General features: G+C 41.0%; 1 protein-coding gene across 2 annotated transcripts in view; it reads right to left on the bottom strand.

Annotated features, from left to right (window-relative positions):
• Spata1 (spermatogenesis associated 1) overlaps positions 1-18,864 on the bottom strand; it is a 37,619-nt gene that overhangs the window by 3,916 nt on the left and 14,839 nt on the right. The window contains exons 7-13 of one of the 2 annotated variants that reach the window (XM_045138311.1): positions 16,828-16,939; positions 15,303-15,360; positions 13,819-13,927; positions 12,315-12,440; positions 5,866-6,044; positions 3,548-3,646; positions 2,151-2,238 (exon numbers count right to left, since the gene is read on the bottom strand). In XM_045138311.1, the coding sequence (XP_044994246.1) occupies positions 2,151-2,238; positions 3,548-3,646; positions 5,866-6,044; positions 12,315-12,440; positions 13,819-13,927; positions 15,303-15,360; positions 16,828-16,939 (771 nt within the window). The remainder of the gene's footprint in view (positions 1-2,150; positions 2,239-3,547; positions 3,647-5,865; positions 6,045-12,314; positions 12,441-13,818; positions 13,928-15,302; positions 15,361-16,827; positions 16,940-18,864) is intronic. The other variant, XM_045138313.1, reaches the window with a different exon arrangement.

Below are 18,864 nucleotides of genomic sequence, written 5' to 3'. Positions count from 1 at the left end.
AGCACCTACATGAGCCACGGGGCATGGAGTGCCTAGCTATATGCCCAGAGCTAGGGAAGTGCAGACAGGAGGCTCACTGTCCAGCCAGTCTACTCTAATAGTGAACACCAGGCCAACGAGAGACACTACCTCAGAAACAGCTGACTGCAGTGACAGAGGAGTGCTCAGCACTGCAATATCTATATCACACCTTCCAAGGCTCAGGGTCCATTGAGGAAGAGATGGCGGAAAGAATGGAAGAGCCCGAGGAAGGGTAGGACCCCTTACAATGTGCTCCTCCAGACACAAAATGGCCTGGATATCCATGACCTCATGGTGCCTGATACAGCCTACACAAGACCATCATAATAGGAGGAAAAGATGATGACATCAAAATAAAATACTTATTGAGGTGGGAAGGGGTATGATGGAGAGTGGAGTTGCAAAGGGGAAAGTGGGAGACAGGGAATTATCATAGTTTATCATCAATAATTACAGAAGTTGTCAATAAAAAGTTAATTAAAATAAAAGTTGAGTGGTATTCCTTAAGAATAACACCTGAGATTGTCCTCTGGCCTTTACTCACCATACACATATATGCATAAGCTCATGCACACACAAATGCATACACAGGGAAGTATAACTTGGTGTGTTAAACTTGACTGTATTCAGGATACTAATACTTAAAATATTCCTTCGTTTATGGACACCTGTAATTCATTTCTTGCCTACTCTTTCTCTCCTCTCCTCTCCTTCTTTCTTTCTTTTATTTTTTTTTAAAGTAGGGTCTCACTCTAGCTCAGGCTGACCTGAAATTCACTATGTAGTCTCAGGGTGGCCTCGAACTCACAATGATCCTTGTACCTCTGCCTTCTGAGTGCCTGGAGTAAAGACATGCACCATGTCCAGCCTAGTCTTTTTCTACATTTGCATTTTGTTTTTAATTATATAAAAACATTGCTTCCTCAACTTGTTCCTTATTCTGATAGATTAATTTTATGGGAAGAATTTTCTAAGGGTAAAGAAGTCAGTTTCTCTTTCCCAAGATAAGAACATTATACTCCATTGATAATACTTCCTGAAAATGCAGATTGACTATTTGTATCCTTGACTTCTATTAACATAAATTCAATATTCTCTACACATCATTCTTCCAAATTAGACTAGTGATAAGTCAATCATCAGTTATGAAAATACTATATTTTCTTTGTTCTTTTTGTTTTGGAGGTAGGGTCTCATTCTGGCCCAGGTTGACCTGGAATTTACTATGTCTCAGGGTGGCCTCAAACTCATGGTGTTCCTCCTACCATGTGCCACCACGCCTGGCTCTTTTATTTATTTATTTTTTTTTTTGAGGTAGGGTTTCACTGCAGCTCAGGCTGACCTGGAATTCAATATGTAGTCTCAGGGTGGCTTCAAACTCATGGCTATCTTCCTACCTCTGTCTCCCAAGTGCTGGGATTAAAAGCATGCACCACCTCACCTGGCAGAATATTGTAGTTTGTATTTACGTACTTATGGCAGAGTAAAATAAGCCATTTACATAGTGTATGTTGAATTACTTTCTATTTCTAAAAAAAGTTACATTTCTAAGTTATTTTTATATTTCTACAATAAATTAGTAATTTCTTAGATACTAATTTCTGTTATAGCCTGAGATGCAATTGTTTTCAATCAAATATAATGAACAAAACTAAATCTATTTACATACAAACATATTCATTCTTATTTAGTTTTGTACTTTTGAGGTAGGGTCTCACTCTGGCCCAGGCTGACCTGGAACTCACACTGCAGTTCTAGGCTATCCTCAAACGCATAGCGATCCACCTTCCTCTGCCTCCCGAGTATTGGGATTAAAGGTGTGAGCCACCATGCCTGACATTCTTATTAAAACATAGTTTGCCTTGTAACTACATTTCATAATCATACTAGCTCTTAATTTTAAAGCCATTAAAATAATTATGAAATAAAGTACTGGAAAACAATAAGGAACAGATTTGAAATCATTTAGCTTTGTGCTATACTTCATAATCTCATTTTTTTTACAATTTCTTCTTTATCTGATACATAAACCTTATAATTTATATAAAACATGGCCAAGGAGAACAGTGGTTAAATCCATTCAGATAAATACTTAAGTATTTTTCAAGAAATAAGTTAAATGAACATACGTAATTGAGATCGGAAAGATGGATTAATTTTCTTTGGCGTCAGCTCAGCTTTCAGTGTTTGCAAATCTGCGACAGCTTGTTTTCTCATCTATAAAAAGAATTATTTTTCAAAAATGAACTTGATCTTACCCTCCTAACAGCACATTCTTTTTTTTCTTTGTTTTTACTTTTTGAGATAGAGTCTCACTCTAGCCCAGGCTGACCTGGAATTCACTATGGAGTCTCAGGGTGGCCTCGAACTCATGGCAATCCTCCTGCCTCTGCCTCCCAAGTGCTAGGATTAAAAGCATGTGCTACCACACCCGGCTCTAACAGTACATTCTAACTTTCAGGTTTGTAACTGCCTTAACTGTCTTTTGAGGCAGAGATAGGAGGATCACTGGAAGTTCAAGGCCACCCTGAGACTACACAGTGAATTCCAGGTCAGCCTGGGCTAGAGCAAGACCCTACCTCAAAAAACCAGATACCAAAAACCAAAACCAAAAAAAAAAAAAAAAAAAAAGAGAGAGAGAGAGAGAGAGATAGGTAGAAAGAGGCAGATAGAGAAAACAGGCACACCAGGGCCTTCAGCTGCTGCAAACAAACTCCACACACATGTGTTATCTTATGCATTTGGCTTATGTGGGTCCTGGGAATAGAACCTGTGACCTTTGGCTTTTCAGGCAAGTGCCTTAACTGCTGTGCCATCTCTCCAGCCACACCTGTCTTTTCTCAGTTGGCTCTGTGCCTTCATTTTCACTAGATTATAATAATACATAGATCCTAAATTCTGTTCAGTAAGCATATTTACCTAACTACACATGCTAGGAGGTGATTTCTTTTATTAGTATATAATACTATTTGAAGTGTCCTTAAAAGCTAGAGCAAGAGGATTTTTATTTTTTACTTAAGCTTCAAATCTATTGCTCTCAAGCATAAAGAAAACATTAAGACAAATTACTGTCCCTAGCCCTGCATCACTGAACAGTTTAGAAACAAACTAGCTGAGCATAATAGTGTTTACTATGTGCCAAGCACTCTTTGAAGTGTTGATCTTTGAGTTTTTAAAACTTCTGTTGATCTCCATTTCAGTTAAGGACACTTGAGCTCAAGGTAGACACTAAAAGGTGGCTCAGTGACCCCGAGCTTTGGCTATTCCAGACATGGTCCAGTTGTCAGGGGTCAGAAACCTTAGGTTTCCATGGGCCTCTGGAGTCCGGGCGTTTTCCAGGTGAGACCAAGGAGCAGTGCTCAGGCCGCACTGTGCTCCTGTGCTCCCTGGGAACACGCTGGCTGCAAGGACTCATGCTTCAGTCCTGCTCTTAGTTCTGAATACTGATGATAGGGATGTTTGGGATAGTTCATTTGGAAATCAACACTTAATATTGGCTATATATCAAACATGAACTTTAGGTCACCTTAGCTTCTATTATGAGTTTCATTTTATCAGTATCCAGTTTTCTCTTAAGTTGGTCAATTGCATGCTGCACCTCAGTGATCTGGATGATAAGGTAATTCTGTGTGAGACAGAAAAATGCTTTTATTTAGTATAATAACTAGATGTTGATGGTAAAACCAGTGCCTCAGAAACACAAACTGAAGCAATAAATAGCAAAAGAGAAAATCCTGAAAATAATGTTGCATAAAGTGAACTTACTATTTTAGTATAAATTAGTGTTACTTTCTGTTGAGTTCTTACACTTTAGGAATGACTTTCTTTTCTGTTTTATCATTCTTCATTTATTTATTTTAAAATATTTTATTTATTTGAGAGAAAGAGAGAGGAAAATGAATGGGCACATCAGGGCCATTAGCCACTGCAAACAAACCCCAGCCACATGTACCACTGTGTGCACCTGGCTTTTATGTGGGTATTCGGGAACAGAACCTGGGTCCTTAGGCTTTGTGCCTTAACTGCTTAGTCATTTCTCCAGCCCCCATTTACTTGTTTAAAAAAATGATCTGAGCACTATGGTATATAATAAAAATCTCATTATTTAGGAAATGAGCTGAGCACTATGGTATATAACAAAAATCTCATTATTTAGGTACAGAATTAAGAGGATCTCAAGTTTGAGGCTAGTCTCAGCTACATAGTGAGACTCTGTCTCAGAAAACAAAACAAAATTAATATTTGGAAAATTTATCATTAAATTAGCACCACAAACAGTTAATTATTACTATACTTGATAGTATCAATAAATCAAAAAGTGATCATTAACTATTATGTCTAATATACTAGCAAGAATTGACTTGGCTTACTAGTTTACTAGCTGAATCAGATTAGATTTAAAAATAGTTAACAATAACACACTATGTTTTATACATAAAAACCTATTTAATACAAGAGTGTTTTCCAAAAAATAGGTAGATAATTTTAGTTAATTTCTTTCCAGAAAACTTTTTTTTTTTTTTCCAAGGTAGGGTCTCACTCTGGTCCAGGCTGAACTGGAATTAACTCTGTCATCTCAGGGTGGCCTTGAATCATGGCAATACTCCTACCTCTGCCTCCCGAGTGCTGGGATTAATGGTGTGCACCACCACGCCCAGCTTTTCCAGAAAACTTTATGAGAAACAGTGGTCTTTACTAAAGAAACTATTTAAGAATTTTAAACTTTCTTTCTGAACTTGATGGAACTGTAAGATAAAAACATTGGCCGGCTGGAGAGATGGCTTAGTGGGTAAGGCATTTGCCTGCAAAGCCACAGGACCTCAGTTCAATTCCCCAGGACCCATATAAGCCAGATGCACAAAGTGGCACATGCATCTGGAGTTCACTTGTAGTGGCTGGAGGCCCTGGCATGCCCAATCTCTCTCTCTGTCTGTCTCTCCAAAATAAGTAAATAAATAAAAAAATTTTTAAAAAAGCATTGGTTACACTAAAATAGTATCAACTAATATTAATAAATATGTATTAGAGCTTACTGAGTTTATGTTAAGTTTGTCCAAAATAGTTTGAGTTTAATATTTTGTCATGTATAAAGAAAAATTCTTACTTTATTATAACTAATATATATTTTAAATATTCCACATAAGTTGAATCAAACTTTCAAAAAGTAAACTCTTACATGGGCCCTGGGATGTTTTTTTTGTCTGCTGTTTAATTATCTGGTAGAGTTACTCAACAATAAAATAAACTTCTTATCTGTGATCTAAGACTCCAGACTATCTCAAGAAAAAAAAAAAAACAAATGATCAAACTTTCATAAATTCTTTAGAATATCAATACTTCTAATTAATAAAGCTCTGCTGTGAACACTGTTAGCCTCTGCTCCAATTGGTATGGTGTCATCTCTTTGCAGATGTAGTTAGTGTGAGAAAGTCACAGCATTCCATGGCTATTGCTACCGATTCAAAGTTAATGACTGGCTGACACCAGGCTCACGAGAATGATCTAGATTCCATGATTTTGGAAGAGCTTGTTCTCTTGTTTGAGAGAGATTTAGCCCCATTTGCCATTGGCAACTCTATTGCTATTATTAGAAAAAGCAGACTTACACTGAAGCCAATAATAAAACAATATGGAGGAAAGATTGGAAACACTTTTGCCTTGAACCCACATAAATCTCAGCAGCCCTTCTCTCATTCTATGAGGCCATCATTTTTTTTCCTGTCTAATCATGTTTGAGTTAAGGTTTTGATACATGAAGCTCAAATCATCCTAAATACAGTAAATATTAACAATTATCAAACGTGTTTTCTGAAGAGGACTTTTCTAGTAAAGTGGGCACAATACCTTAGAGTCCGAGATATTTGCCAGATTTCGTGGTCTCATCTTGATCTCCCTGACTTCGAGTTGCATGAGCAATTTTTTATAATAAAGTTCCAAATCTTCTTGAAGTTTTGTTAAAACCTCTTCCAATGATGCTGTGACTCTCTTGGTTTCAAAGTACTTTTTTTTCCAACTGTCACAGGCTACAAAAGAAAACAAAAACAAAAGCACAAAAAGTTATGTTGATGTGGTTAACAAAAAGCTATTTATTGATCCATGCACATAAAGCATTTAAGTCATAACCCTCTTCCAGTACCTGCTTTTGTTCCCCTTCCCCAGCCCCTCCCACTGAACCCTTCTCTCTTTCCGAGTTCCGTTTCTGTTTTGACGTCTTTTGTTTTCTCCTCCATCACCTGGAAAGATAGTAACCGATGGACTCAACACTGCACAAGTCTTGCGCACCACTGTGAGGCCAGGAACACCCGCCTCTTCGAGCCTAGAAGACAGCATTGCAGAACCCTCCTCTCCCGGGCTCTCCTCCCTGTCTCCACGCGGCTCCTGAGCCTTGGGGGCATGGCAGAGCTGTCCCTCTTGGTGCTGAGCACTCAGCAGCCACTTATTCTCAGCACTGTGACAAGTTCTGACTCTCGCTGCTAGTCACCACCATCTTGCAAAAAGAGGGTTCTCTGACCAGAAGTGAGTTCTAATCTATGGGCATACAGAAACATAAAATATTTACAGAACAAGTTGAGGGGCATTACATATGATAAAATTGTTTTAGGGAAGAAAGGACCATTTTCCTACTCTCATCCATCCTTTTTTTTTTCTTTTTTTTCAAAGGAGGGTCTCACTCGAGCTCAAGCTGACCTGGAATCTGGAATCACTATATGCTCTCAGGGTGGCCTCAAACTCACGGTGATCTTCCTACCTCAGCCTCCTGAGGCCTGGGATTAAAGGTGTGCACCATTACGCCCAGCTCATCCATCTTTTATATGTTTAATATATTAGAGCCAAGAGAGAACTATTTGTTAGATAATAAGTTTTAAAAAAATATTTATTTGAAGTCGGGCATGGTAGCGCACACCTTTAATCCCAGAATTTGGGAGGCAGAGGTAGGAGGATCGCCTTGAGTTTGAGGGCACCCTGAGACTTCATAGTGAATTTCAGGTCAGCCTAGATTAGAGTGAGACCCTACTTAAAAAAACAAAACAAACTTTTTTTTTATTGTTATTTATTTGCTAGAAAGGGGGGGGAGAGGGTTAGAGGGATGGCTTAGTGATTAAGGCACTTGCCTGCAAAGTCAAAGGACCCAGGTTCATTTCCCTAGGACCCACGTTAGCCAGATGCACAAGGGGGTGCATGCGTCTAGAGTTCATTTGCAGTGGCTGGAGACCCTGGTGCACCCATTCTCTCTCTCCCCCACTCTTTCTTATTTATATTTATTTATTTACTTGACAGAGAAAGCATGAGTATGGGTATACCAGAGCTTCCTGCTACTATAAACTTCAGACACCTGTGCTACTCTGTGCTTCTGGCTTTTCATGGGCACTGGAAATATGAAGCCAGGCCTTCAAGCTTTGCAAGCAAGCACCTTCAACCACTGAGCCATCTCTCCAGTCCAAGTTTTCTTTTTTTGCTTTGTTTTTGGTTTTGTTTTTCAAGGTAGGGTTTCACTCTGGCCCAGACTGACCTGGAATTCACTATGTAGTCTCAGGGTGGCCTCAAACTCTCAGTGATCCTCCTACCTCTGCTGCCTGAGTGCTGGGATTAAAGACATGCACCACCACACCCGGCCCAAGGTTTTGTTTTTTTTTTAAATGGAGTTTAAAAAGTGTCTTTATTGGGGCTGGAGAGATGGCTTAGTAGTTAAGTGCTTGCCTGTGAAGCCTAAGGACCCCAGTTCAAGGCTCGATTCCCCAGAACCTACGTTACACAGATGCACGGGGGGGCGCACGTGTCTGGAGTTCGTTTGCAGTGGCTGGAGGCCCTGGCGCGCCCATTCTCTCTCTCTCTCTCTCTCTCTCTCTTTCTCTCTATCTGCCTCTTCCACTCTCTCTATCTGTCGCTCTCAAATAAATAAAAGTAACAAAAATGTCTTTATTAAAAATATTATCTGTATTACTGTAGCTTTTTTTAAAACGAAAGACATGATAAATTTAAGACTTTTTCTCATTCTTTTCAACTGCCATAATGATTTGGTTTGTGAAATCAACTGATTCATATTCATTACTTATCAAAATTACTCTGAATATTTCCCTAAATTCTATAGGGTTGTATTTGAATGTAATGCCCTCCCTCCCAGATTCAAGTGTTTGAACACTTGATCCCCAGAAAAGAGGCTGTTTGGGAAACTCACAGAAACTTTAGGAGTCAGACTTGCTAGGGGAGTGAGGCAGCCTTGAGGTGTTGCCACGTGGCCCAGCTTGCTGTTCTCCCTCGGCCTCTGCCCTGCTGCTGTGTTACGGGGTCCTGCTCAGCACTGCCAGGCCTCCCCCGCCACAGGCCTCTGCCCTTCCCACCAGTAAGCCAGATCAACGCTGTTCCTGGAGGTTGCTTCTACTCAGGTTCCCAGCGACAAGAAAGGAGGAGGCGCACACCACCACTGGTAGTATGGCGGACTGCCCTGCCAGTGCGACTGGATTTGGAACCACGTGGGGTACACCTCTGGATGAGTCTGTTTCCACAGACCATTAACTGAGGGAAGACCTATCCTGAATGTGACGGTGTCATGCCGTGGGTTGGGGTCCCAAAGGAATACAAAGGGAAAAAAGCCAGGCAGAACCCCAGCATTCGTCTCTGCTTCTTGACTGCAGAAACGATATTCCTGCCACCAGCCCCCACTCTAATGGACTTTATCCTTTTTTCAACCATGAGCCAAAATAAATCCTCCCTCGATGTCACTTCTGTCAAGTATTTCCTCACAGAAATGAGAAAAGAAACTAGTATAGGAAACTGGTACTGAGGAGGTGAGACCATTACTTTAATAAACCTGACCCGGTGGTACAGCCGTTTGACACTGGCCAGTGGGAGCAACGTGGCAGTTTGGAGCTGTGGGTAGAGATGGCCATGCTGGTGGCAGTGCAGAAGACCAGGAAGCTGACAGACATGCAGACAGTGGAGAGTGTGCTCATGGACTTTCAGGGCTAAAAAGATGCTTGGGGGCTAGAGAGATGGATGAGTAGTTAAAACACTTGCCTGCAAAGCCAAGGGACTCAGATTTGATTCCCCAGGACCCGTGTAAGCCAGATGCACAAGGTGGCCCATGTATCTGGGATTTGTTTGTAGTGGCAGGCACACCCATTCTCTCTCTCTCTTTGCCTTTCTCCATCTCATAAATAAAATAAAGGAAGTGTGTGATGTGTCTGCTGTGTTTAAAAGAACAGACTCTAGGGAATGGGGCTTGAAGTCATTCCTGTTTCATTCTGGTCAGGAATCTGGCTGCATTTTGCCCATGTCCTGGAATAGTTTAGACTGGGAAGAGGAGAGGAGGGGGGAGAGGAAGGAAAGGAGGAGAGGAAAAGCTAGTGAAACACCTGCATTCATCTCTCTGCTTCCTGACTGTGGGCATAATGTGACAAGCCATCTCATGCTCTCACTGCCATACCTTCCACACCAAGATAAACTAACTCTACTTCTTCTGAAACTATGAGCTAAAATATCTCCTTTTTGTTTTGTTTTGCTTGTATAAGGAATTTTGTCACAGCAGCAAGAAGGTAACAGATACAGGCAGTTTCTCAAATCTAAGGCCACTGGTTGAGACCAGCAGAACTTCCACACTAGCAGATCACTGGACTTCAGTGAGATTCTACATATAAACGTAAGAGGAACATAGTCTACATCCTAACATACCACCAGAATACTCTTATGTTTATTGCTTTTAGATTATCACAGACATGGAAATGTTCTACACTATCAGGTGGTTTGACAGGAGTTACGTAGTTGTGTGGAACCTCACCTCAGACTGTAGCTGTTTCTCCCACGCCTGCTACTTGCCATCTTCTACAGTATTATGGTCAACATATTTCTAGCATCTGGCATATTTCACATTCTTTACTGCTACATCTCTGGTCAATGCGTCATCATTTTTTTTTTTTGCCAAGAAATCTTTCCAAAATAGTCTCTCTACCCCCATAAAGGCAGTTGCATATGACAAAGAGTCTACCCTTCAGTGTTTTTTCTTTCTACTTTTCTCTCCCCTCCGTCCCTTTTTTCCTTCCCTCCCTCTCTTCCTTTCTTTTTTGCTATGCTGGGGCTCCAACCTAGGACTTTGTTTATTCTAGACCACTGTTCTACAACTCAGCCTCTAAAATATTTTTAAGTCATATAAATTCCTAGCTTAAAATGGTTTCTTACCTACTTAAAAGAAAATCCAGACTCTGACTTACTTTTCTAATTTTCTGCCTCATTTCTCCTTATTGACCATACTCCAGCCACACTAGTCTTATGCCAAGGCCTACATACCACAAGGCCATTCTATTAAAAACATTATTTATTTGAAAGCAGACACACACACACACACACATTCTGTGTGTGCGCACGTGTGTGTATGTGCATGTATGGGCACACAAGGGACAGCCACTGCAAACACACTCCAGATGCATGCACCACTTTGTGTGTCTGGTTTACATAGGTCCTGGGGAATCAAACCCAGGTCCTCAGGCTTTGCAGGCAAGCTCCTTAACCACTGAGCAATCTCTTCAGCCCCCACAAGGTCATTCTTATCTCTTGACCTTGATATTGAGTGTTCCTTTTATCCAGATTGCTTTTTCTCAATTTCTTCATATGCCTTACTCTGAATCAGATTTTAGTATCTCCTCAGAGATGCTGTCTCTGGAAACCCTAGCAAAGGTCTCATGTTGCCTGACTCCTGACTGCTCTCTAAAGTGGCTTTTCAGGTCTGACTGGCAGCTGGTGTTTCGTAGTTACTTGCACATCTGTGTCTCATCTGGAAGCAGGTTCCACGATAGCAGGCCCTGTCTGCTGCTGACTGCTGCCACGTCAGTACTGAAAACCACATCTGGAACATAGTAGGCTCACTAAATACTTAATGCTTGATTTGTATCTTTTATCCCAAAATACTTGTCTTGAAGTAGAAAATGACTGATAATTTCCATTCTGTATATAGAAAGAGAAGCACAGGAGAAAAATAACTTGCCCAGGTAAAAGTGATTTAACATTAGAATCCAGGTTCTGTAATTTGTAGTGAACGGTTACGAGTCTGTCTGTTAAAATCTTTCAGCCTTACAGAGGCTGCGCTATTGCCACCACTTCTAGGATAGCACCTTGGTATTATGAGGCATGATCTTTATCAAAATCTGAAGTCTACAGCCTTCAGTCAGTTCTAGTACGGAAACAACTTTTGCTGTACTCAAAAACCACTTAACGTAGAATTTTTATCTTGATAGCTGTCAAATGCAACAAAACATGTAGGTTACTGCCTGCTTAACATCACGTAACATCTCTCACACCACAACTCCGCATTTTCTTCTCTCTGGTTTCATGTCCGTTCTTGTCTACCGTTCCTACCAACACAACTCCCACTCACGTGGCAAGAAGACACATCTTCCCAAGTTCCTGCGTCTATTCCCGCTGGCAAGGCAGAGGTGGCTCCTAGAGTGAGGGTGTCTAAGAGGAAGAGAGCGGGAGGACAAGGGAGGGGACGTGAGGAGGAGGAGGACAAGGAAGGGGAGGTGAGGAGGAGGAGGACAAGGAAGGGGAGGTGAGGAGGAGGAGGACAAGAAAGGGGAGGTGAAGAGGAGGAGGACAAGGAAAGGGAGGTGAGGAGCAGGAGGACAAGGAAGGGGAAGTGAGGAGAAGGAAGATAAGGAAGGGGAGGTGAGAAGGATAAGGACAAGAAAGGGGAGGTGAAGAGGAGGAGGACAAGGAAAGGGAGGTGAGGAGGAGGATAAGGGAGGGGAGGTGAGGAGGATGGAGAAACACACCTGAGGGCTGGAGCCAAGCAGCGCGTTATGTCACGCCACGTCCATCACAGCCTGGAAGGTCCCTTAATTTTTTCCCATTCAATTAAGCATTCATCACTGACTTCCTATCCACATGATCCTGGACTTCTTTGATAATAGCCTCAACACAATTTATCATCAGTGCCTAGCTTGGTTATCATTTTCCCACTTGGCTTACAATAGCCAGGAGTTATGATATATCTGTCTACCAGTGCTTGCTAAACACTTAGAACAGTGCAAGATCCAGTAGGCACTTAAATGCTTATGTAATAAATTAATGGGAAAATTAGAAAGGAATTCCAGTGTAAAGAGTACTTGAGTTTTGGTCTGCAATGCATCTATTTGTATACGTTGTTGGATGGTACTTTATGTCCTACAGTGAACTTACCTCAATCCTGTATCACATAAATTACAACAGTAAAATATTAACAATCACCTTATTTATATTAAGTATATCATTTTTACAAAATGCAAGTTTTCTTTATAGTTATAAAATGTGCATAATAAACTTACCATGGTGTCGTTTTGACTTGTTTTGCTCAAATAACTTTTCAGCTTTGTTAAGTAGGTCTTCCCTGATGTTTTCCAGATATATTCTTTCTTCCTTTACTTGTCTCAGTTTTTCAATAATCTTCTCTCCTAGAGAGATGGTAACCCACACTTATCACTGCGGAAATGGCAAAGAAGACTCATAAAAGGCGCAGTGCAGCCAGGCGTGGCGGCGTACACCTTGAACCCCAGCACTCGGGAGGCAGTAGGAGGACGGCTGTGAGACCGCGGCCAGCCTGGGACCGCAGAGGGAGCTCCAGGTCAGCCTGGGCTGCAGTGAGGCCCTGCCTCGAGAAACAGAACCAACAAAGCAAAAAAAGTTCAGGGCTAGATACAATAGAAAAGAGTTCATTGCTGGAGAGATAGGGTAGTAGTTAAGGCGGTTGCCTGCAAAGCCAAAGGACCTACGTATGATTCCCCAGGACCCATGTAAGCCAGAGATTGACAAGGTGGTGCATGTGTCTGGAGTTTGAAAAGAGAGACAGAGAGATAGGGAGAGCAAGCAAAACTTGAAGGCATCTAAAAAGCAAGAAGAAGTTTTATTCCACCCACTGCCCTCAAATTCTTGTTTTTCTTTGCTGTTCTTACCATCATGGAGAACATGGAAACCTTTTCAGTTTCTAAGTAAATTTGATAATATAGTATGTCTCTTCTCTGTGTAGAAACTTGTAGTCAGGCTGAAAATATGTTTGTTATGATTTTTTTTTTTGAGGCAGGGTCTCATTCTTGCCCAAACCCCCTCAGAACTCACTGTGTAGCCCAGGCTGGCTTTGAACTCATGGAAATCCTCCTCTCTCAGCCTCTTGAATGCTGGGATTATGTTATGAGCTACTGTGCCCATCTTTGTTGAGCATGTTTCAGTAAATTTATCTTGGGCTCAAAGTTTATGTACTTACATGGTAAATATCATTGCAGAGTGAAATAAGACAAGTGACTAAATACATGGATCAATCAACATAAAATTCACAGTTTTTTGCACACATATATGTGTGAGGTATGTATACACATGCGTGCATGTGGAGGCTAGAGGGGTCATCCCCAGGAATGCTGTCCACCTCCTTTGAGACAGGGTCTTGGCCTGCAGCTCACCAAGTAGGCCAGACTAGCTGACTGGTGAGCCCCAGATATCTGCCTGTCTCTACCTCCTCCACACTGGGGTTACAGATGCCACGTCAGCATTTTACATGGGCACCAAGAGCTGAACTCAGGTCCTCTTGCTTGTGAGCCAAACCCTCTTCTACTGAGCTAGCTATCTTACCAGCCATAACACAATTTACCAGTTTAACCATGTGAATTAAGCACAGTTCAGCGGTGTGAGGTACCTTTCTGTAATTGTACAGTCATGACCACCATCCATCCCCAGAACTTTATTTTCCCCAACTGAACCTCTGTGTTTATTAAATAACAACTACTTGTTAACATATCTTCATCTCTCCAGAATCATCTATACTTATGTCACAGTACTCACTCTCAATTTGTAATAAAGAGGCGTCAGTGATTCTTGCGTTAAAAGGCTGACAAGGAACTGAGGGACAGTCAGTGAGGTCTGGTAAGGTTCTGTGCTCCTTCTCCCCTGTCTGTAAGCAAACATGCGAATCAGTACAATCTGATAGGAGGATACATTCTTTGTACATTTTCTGTATTCATGCAGACCAGCAATCTGGATTGGGTCATACTGTGCTGAATACTCCTCGTAGGAGTATAAATCCGTGTAATAATTTTGAAACACAAAATTGAGATTTTAATTTTCCTTAAGCAGCAGGTAAGCATTTTAACATATCCTTTCACCTTATACTCCTACTGCTCATGCGGCAAGGGCCACGGAAGCCTTGGGGACTCCGCCAGCTTTCAAGTCCTTTCACACTTGATTTAGGGATGCAGCAAACAACTGTAGGGAGAATTTGCAAACTCACTCAGCACAGCACCAAACTCCATCCTATGAGTGAACACAGGCACTCACAGCTGAAAAGTCTAGGCTCCACCTTTCCCCCACTACAGTCACACATGGTAAGAAAAGGAAGAAATTTCAGTGCAGGTTGATTTGCGGCTGGTTGACAGGGTCTTTCCTCAAGAACACCCACCTCTGCCATTATGCAAAAGGTTCCAGACATATAAACTTGCTAATGTGCGTTCAGCAAGGGGAGTGAGGATCCATGTGGTTTTACCCAAGGTAGACTTCTGTTTGCTTAAACTAAAAATATTTTTTGTTTTCACAAACCAGGAGCTTACTGGTGTACCTATCCATTTTAGTCTGAGGAACATATGATCATTTAGAGCACAACCTGGCAGTAAACTCTCCTCAAGGATTACTCTTCTTGTTCTTTCTTTTTAGTTTGACTTTTTGAAGTAGGGTCTCATTCTAGCTCAGGCTAACCTGGAATCCACTATATAGTCTCAGGATGGCCTTGAACTCTTGGTGATCCTACCCCTACCTCCCAAGTGCTGGGATGAAAGGCATGTGCAGCCTGGCACATTTCTTTAGTTTTTGGTTTGTTTTTTTTTTTAAGTTTTATTTATTTATTTGAGAAAGTCAAAGAGAGAGAGACACAGAGAGAGAGAGACAGGGAGAGAAAGAATGGGTATGCCAGGACCTTCTGCCACTGCAAAACAAACAAACAAACAAACAAAAAAACTCCAGATGCATGCACCACCTTGTGCATCTGGCTTACATGGGTCCCTGGGAATCAAATCTGGAAACTTTGCCTTTGCAGGCAAACGCCTTAACTGCTAAGCCATCCCTCCAGCCCAAATTTTTTAATCATTTTCATTTGGACATATTGTTTCTTCCCCAAAGCAGAAACAAAAATTTGGCCATCAATACTGATATTAGAGGAATATACTTCTGGTATTATAAGCAGAAAATTTATATATTTAATCTGCAATTTAATCTTTCAGTTTATGTATAAACACTATGTTACAATGCCATACTTAAGTGAAAGTTTAATAGCATACCTGTTTGGCATGTCTTCTACTGCTGGCTGTATCATTTTGATTTTTCCAAAGAAATGGACTTAAAGAGAATAAAATTTAAATACATATTAAAATATAATTCCATGAATGTAAACTTTCACATGAGTATTTTATGTTTTACTACGGTATTATATAAGCACAAATATAACATTAAAAATGTTTAAAAGTCAGGCTGGAGGGATGGCTTAGCAGTTAAAGCATTTGCCTGCAAAGCCAAAGGACCCAGGTTTGATTCTCCAGGTCCCACGTTAGCCAGATGCCAAGAGGATGCACATGTCTGGAGTTCGTTTGCAGTGGCTGGAGGCCCTGACGTGCCCATTCTCTTTCTTTCTCTGTTTAAATAAATAAATAAATAAATAAATAAATAAATGTGTATAACCAGCCTGGCTTAAAATAAAAGATTTAAAGCCAAGCGGGGTGTGGTGGCGTAGGCCTTTAACCCAAGCACTTGGGAGGTAGGCGAATCGCTGTGACTTTGAAGCCGCCCTGAGACTACATAGTGAATTCCAGGTTAGACTGGGCTACAGCAAAACTCTTATCTTGAAAAACCAGAAAAAAAAAAAAAAAGTTTAAAGTCAGATACAAAGCCAAGTGGTTTGGCTTATATCTGTAGTTCTGTAGTGCCAGGTTCTCCAGAGGATCACTTGAGTCCAGGAGTTCAAGACCAGCCTGAACAACATAGTGAGATAGTGTTTCTTCTGGGTTCAATTTCTTAGTGCCTATGTAAAGCCAGATGTGCAAAGTGCTGCATGTGTCTGGAGTTTGTTTGCAGTGCCAGGAGGCCTGAGCATGGTCTCTCTTGGTCTCTTTATCTCTCAAATAAATAAATAAAATTATATTCCACTACTTTGTAGCTAAAACCAGTCTGACAGCTATGATAAGGTAAAAATAATTGGAAATTTTAAAAACATTCTGTTTATAGTTCTTTGTGAATACTTGTTTATAAGATCCTTGCTTAATTTCAAGACTACAAGCAAAAACTGTTGGGTAACTACTGTAATTCTGGATAAAATTTTGCCAGTGTGAAACACCAGCATACTAACTACTAATAACCAAATAACTGAGTCAAGAAAATGCGAACAAAAGCAAAGATGAATTTTTTTCTGTCAACAAGTTGTCCCTGATGTCAAAATGCTACAACAGAGCAGTTGTGGTGGCACACGCCAGCACTCACTCAGGGGCAGAGGCAGGAGGATCAGTATGAGTGCAAGGCCAACCTGAGACTACATAGTGGATGCCACGTCAGCCTGGGCTAGACTAAGACCCTATCTCAAAAAAAAAAAAAAAAAAAAAAAAGTTACAACAGAAATGAAATGAATTTATTGCTATTTCTTGTATTAGAAAGAGATGTTAATATTTAACAATAAAGCTTACATCAAAGTAATTTTTGATAATTTCAGTCATATCTTTGTTTTAATTAAAAGTAATTATAAAATTATTCTTCACATCATATTCTTTTCTTATAGTCCAGATACCAACATGCAGAATCAACATTTGTACTAATTACCTGTTTTGGCTTCTAAAATAACCAAGCGACTCTTCCAATGGGCCCAGCAACTCAGAACTTCCAATGAGACTGTGTGTAGTCTGGCTTTCTTTGGGCGTGGCTTGCCCCTCAGCTGATGTTTACGTCATGCATGGCAAATAAAATTCAGTTATTAAGAAAATAGAGGAATATATTTTTAAAAAATCTATCCAGGCCAGGTATGGTGGCACATGCCTTTATTATTTTTTGTTCATTTTTATTTATGTATTTGAGAGTGACCGAGAGAGAAAGAGGCAGACAGAAAGAGAGAGAGAATGGGCGCACCAGGGGTTCCAGCTATTGCAAGCAAACTCCAGACATGCGCATCCCCTTGTGCATCTGGCTAACATGAGTCCTGGGGAATCGAGCCTCGAATCGGGCTCCTTAGGCTTCACAGGGAAGCGCTTAACCACTAAGCCATCTCTCCAGGCCTAAATTTTGTTTTTGATCTGTGAATTAAACAATTTTATCCTGTTTCAGAATCCTTATATACTTGACGGATATAAGGGCACACTATTCAAAATGAACTTCACAAGACATCAGTTTATATGAACAGAAATTTCCTTAGTGAGCTCAGTTGGGGAAACACTGAATTAGGCAATACCAAAGAGGAATACGAACAGATACACACACACACACATACATACACACACACTCCTATCGTAGAACTTCTCTGTGTATGGGCAACATGAATATACAAGAGGGCATCATTTGGGTTTTATTTAAGCTTAGTTTTCAGAAACCTTTTGCCAAAAACATCTTTTGAAATAATGCTAAGATGAACCAACTTAGGAACATACTGGTATTAAAACAGCAGGGCCAGGAGATGGCTCCGTGGTTAAAGGTACTTGCTCATACAGCCTGATGGCAAGGTTGATTCGCTAATACCCACAGAAAGCTAGATACAGAAAGTGACACATGCATCTAGAACTTGTGTGCAGTGGCAGGAGGCCCTGGTGTGCTCATTCTCTCTCTCCAAATAAAGATTTTTAAAAACATCACAGTGAATGTCATTTATCTCAAATACACCTTCATTAATAAAATCTCTTTGCTTAAACAGTATTTTGTCATATATACTGTCAAAACAGTTATTCTTCAACATCATCTATACATAAAAAGACCCATAAGCCTCACATTGATAATGTAGATTATTTTCCATAAAAATAAATTCTTTTCAGTTTACAAAAAATTAGTGAGCCAAGTTAGTATTTGGAAAGTCTCTACAAAGATTGTAAAATGCTTTTGGCTTTTTGAGGTAGGGTCCCACTCTAGCCCAGGCTGACCTGGAATTCATTATGTAGGCTCAGGGGGCCCTTGAACTCATGGTGATCCTCCTACCTCTGCCTCCTGAGTGCTGGGATTAAAGGCGTGTGCCACCACACTGGCTGCAAAATGTTTTGCAACTTGAGGTCATATTGGGTTGGCTTCTATTCCTTCCTCCCAACTGACATCAGCAAAGCCAAACAAATGGAAACATTTTTAAAATGATCTAGTAAATGCAGCATGAGCAAAAGCTGGGTCTATTGGCTATATAAAAGGAATAGGCTGGGGAGATGTCTACGTTTGGCCAGAACCCATGTAAAAAGCTGGGTGTGGGGCTGGAGAGATGGACCAGCGGGTAAAGGTGCTTGCTTGTAAAGCCTGAAAGCCTGGGTTTGATTCCCCAGGACCACATGAAACCCAGATGCACAAAGTGGTGCAGGCATCTGGAGTTTGTTTGCAGTGGCAGGAGGCCCTGGTGCACCTATTTTCCCATGCTCACTCTCTTTGCAAATAAATAAAAATATTGCTGCTGTGCAACTGTAATCCCTGTGTAGGTGGAGCGGCAAGACCAAGTTTCTGGGGCTTACTGATTGGACACCAGCTCTGGGCTGAGGCAGAGACACTGTGTCAAGGAAAGAAATATATAGCTGAGGGCTGGAGATATGGCTTAGTGGTTAAGGTGCTTGCCTTCAAAGCCAAAGGACCTAGGTTCAATTCCCCACGACCTACACAAACCAGATGCACAAGGTGTTGCGT

This window comes from Jaculus jaculus, chromosome 19 (genome assembly GCF_020740685.1).
Source record: "Jaculus jaculus isolate mJacJac1 chromosome 19, mJacJac1.mat.Y.cur, whole genome shotgun sequence".
In the NCBI taxonomy this organism is placed as follows: domain Eukaryota; kingdom Metazoa; phylum Chordata; class Mammalia; order Rodentia; family Dipodidae; genus Jaculus; species Jaculus jaculus.
Note: the sequence above shows the minus strand (reverse complement) of the source record. Positions and strands in the feature narration are given on the sequence as shown.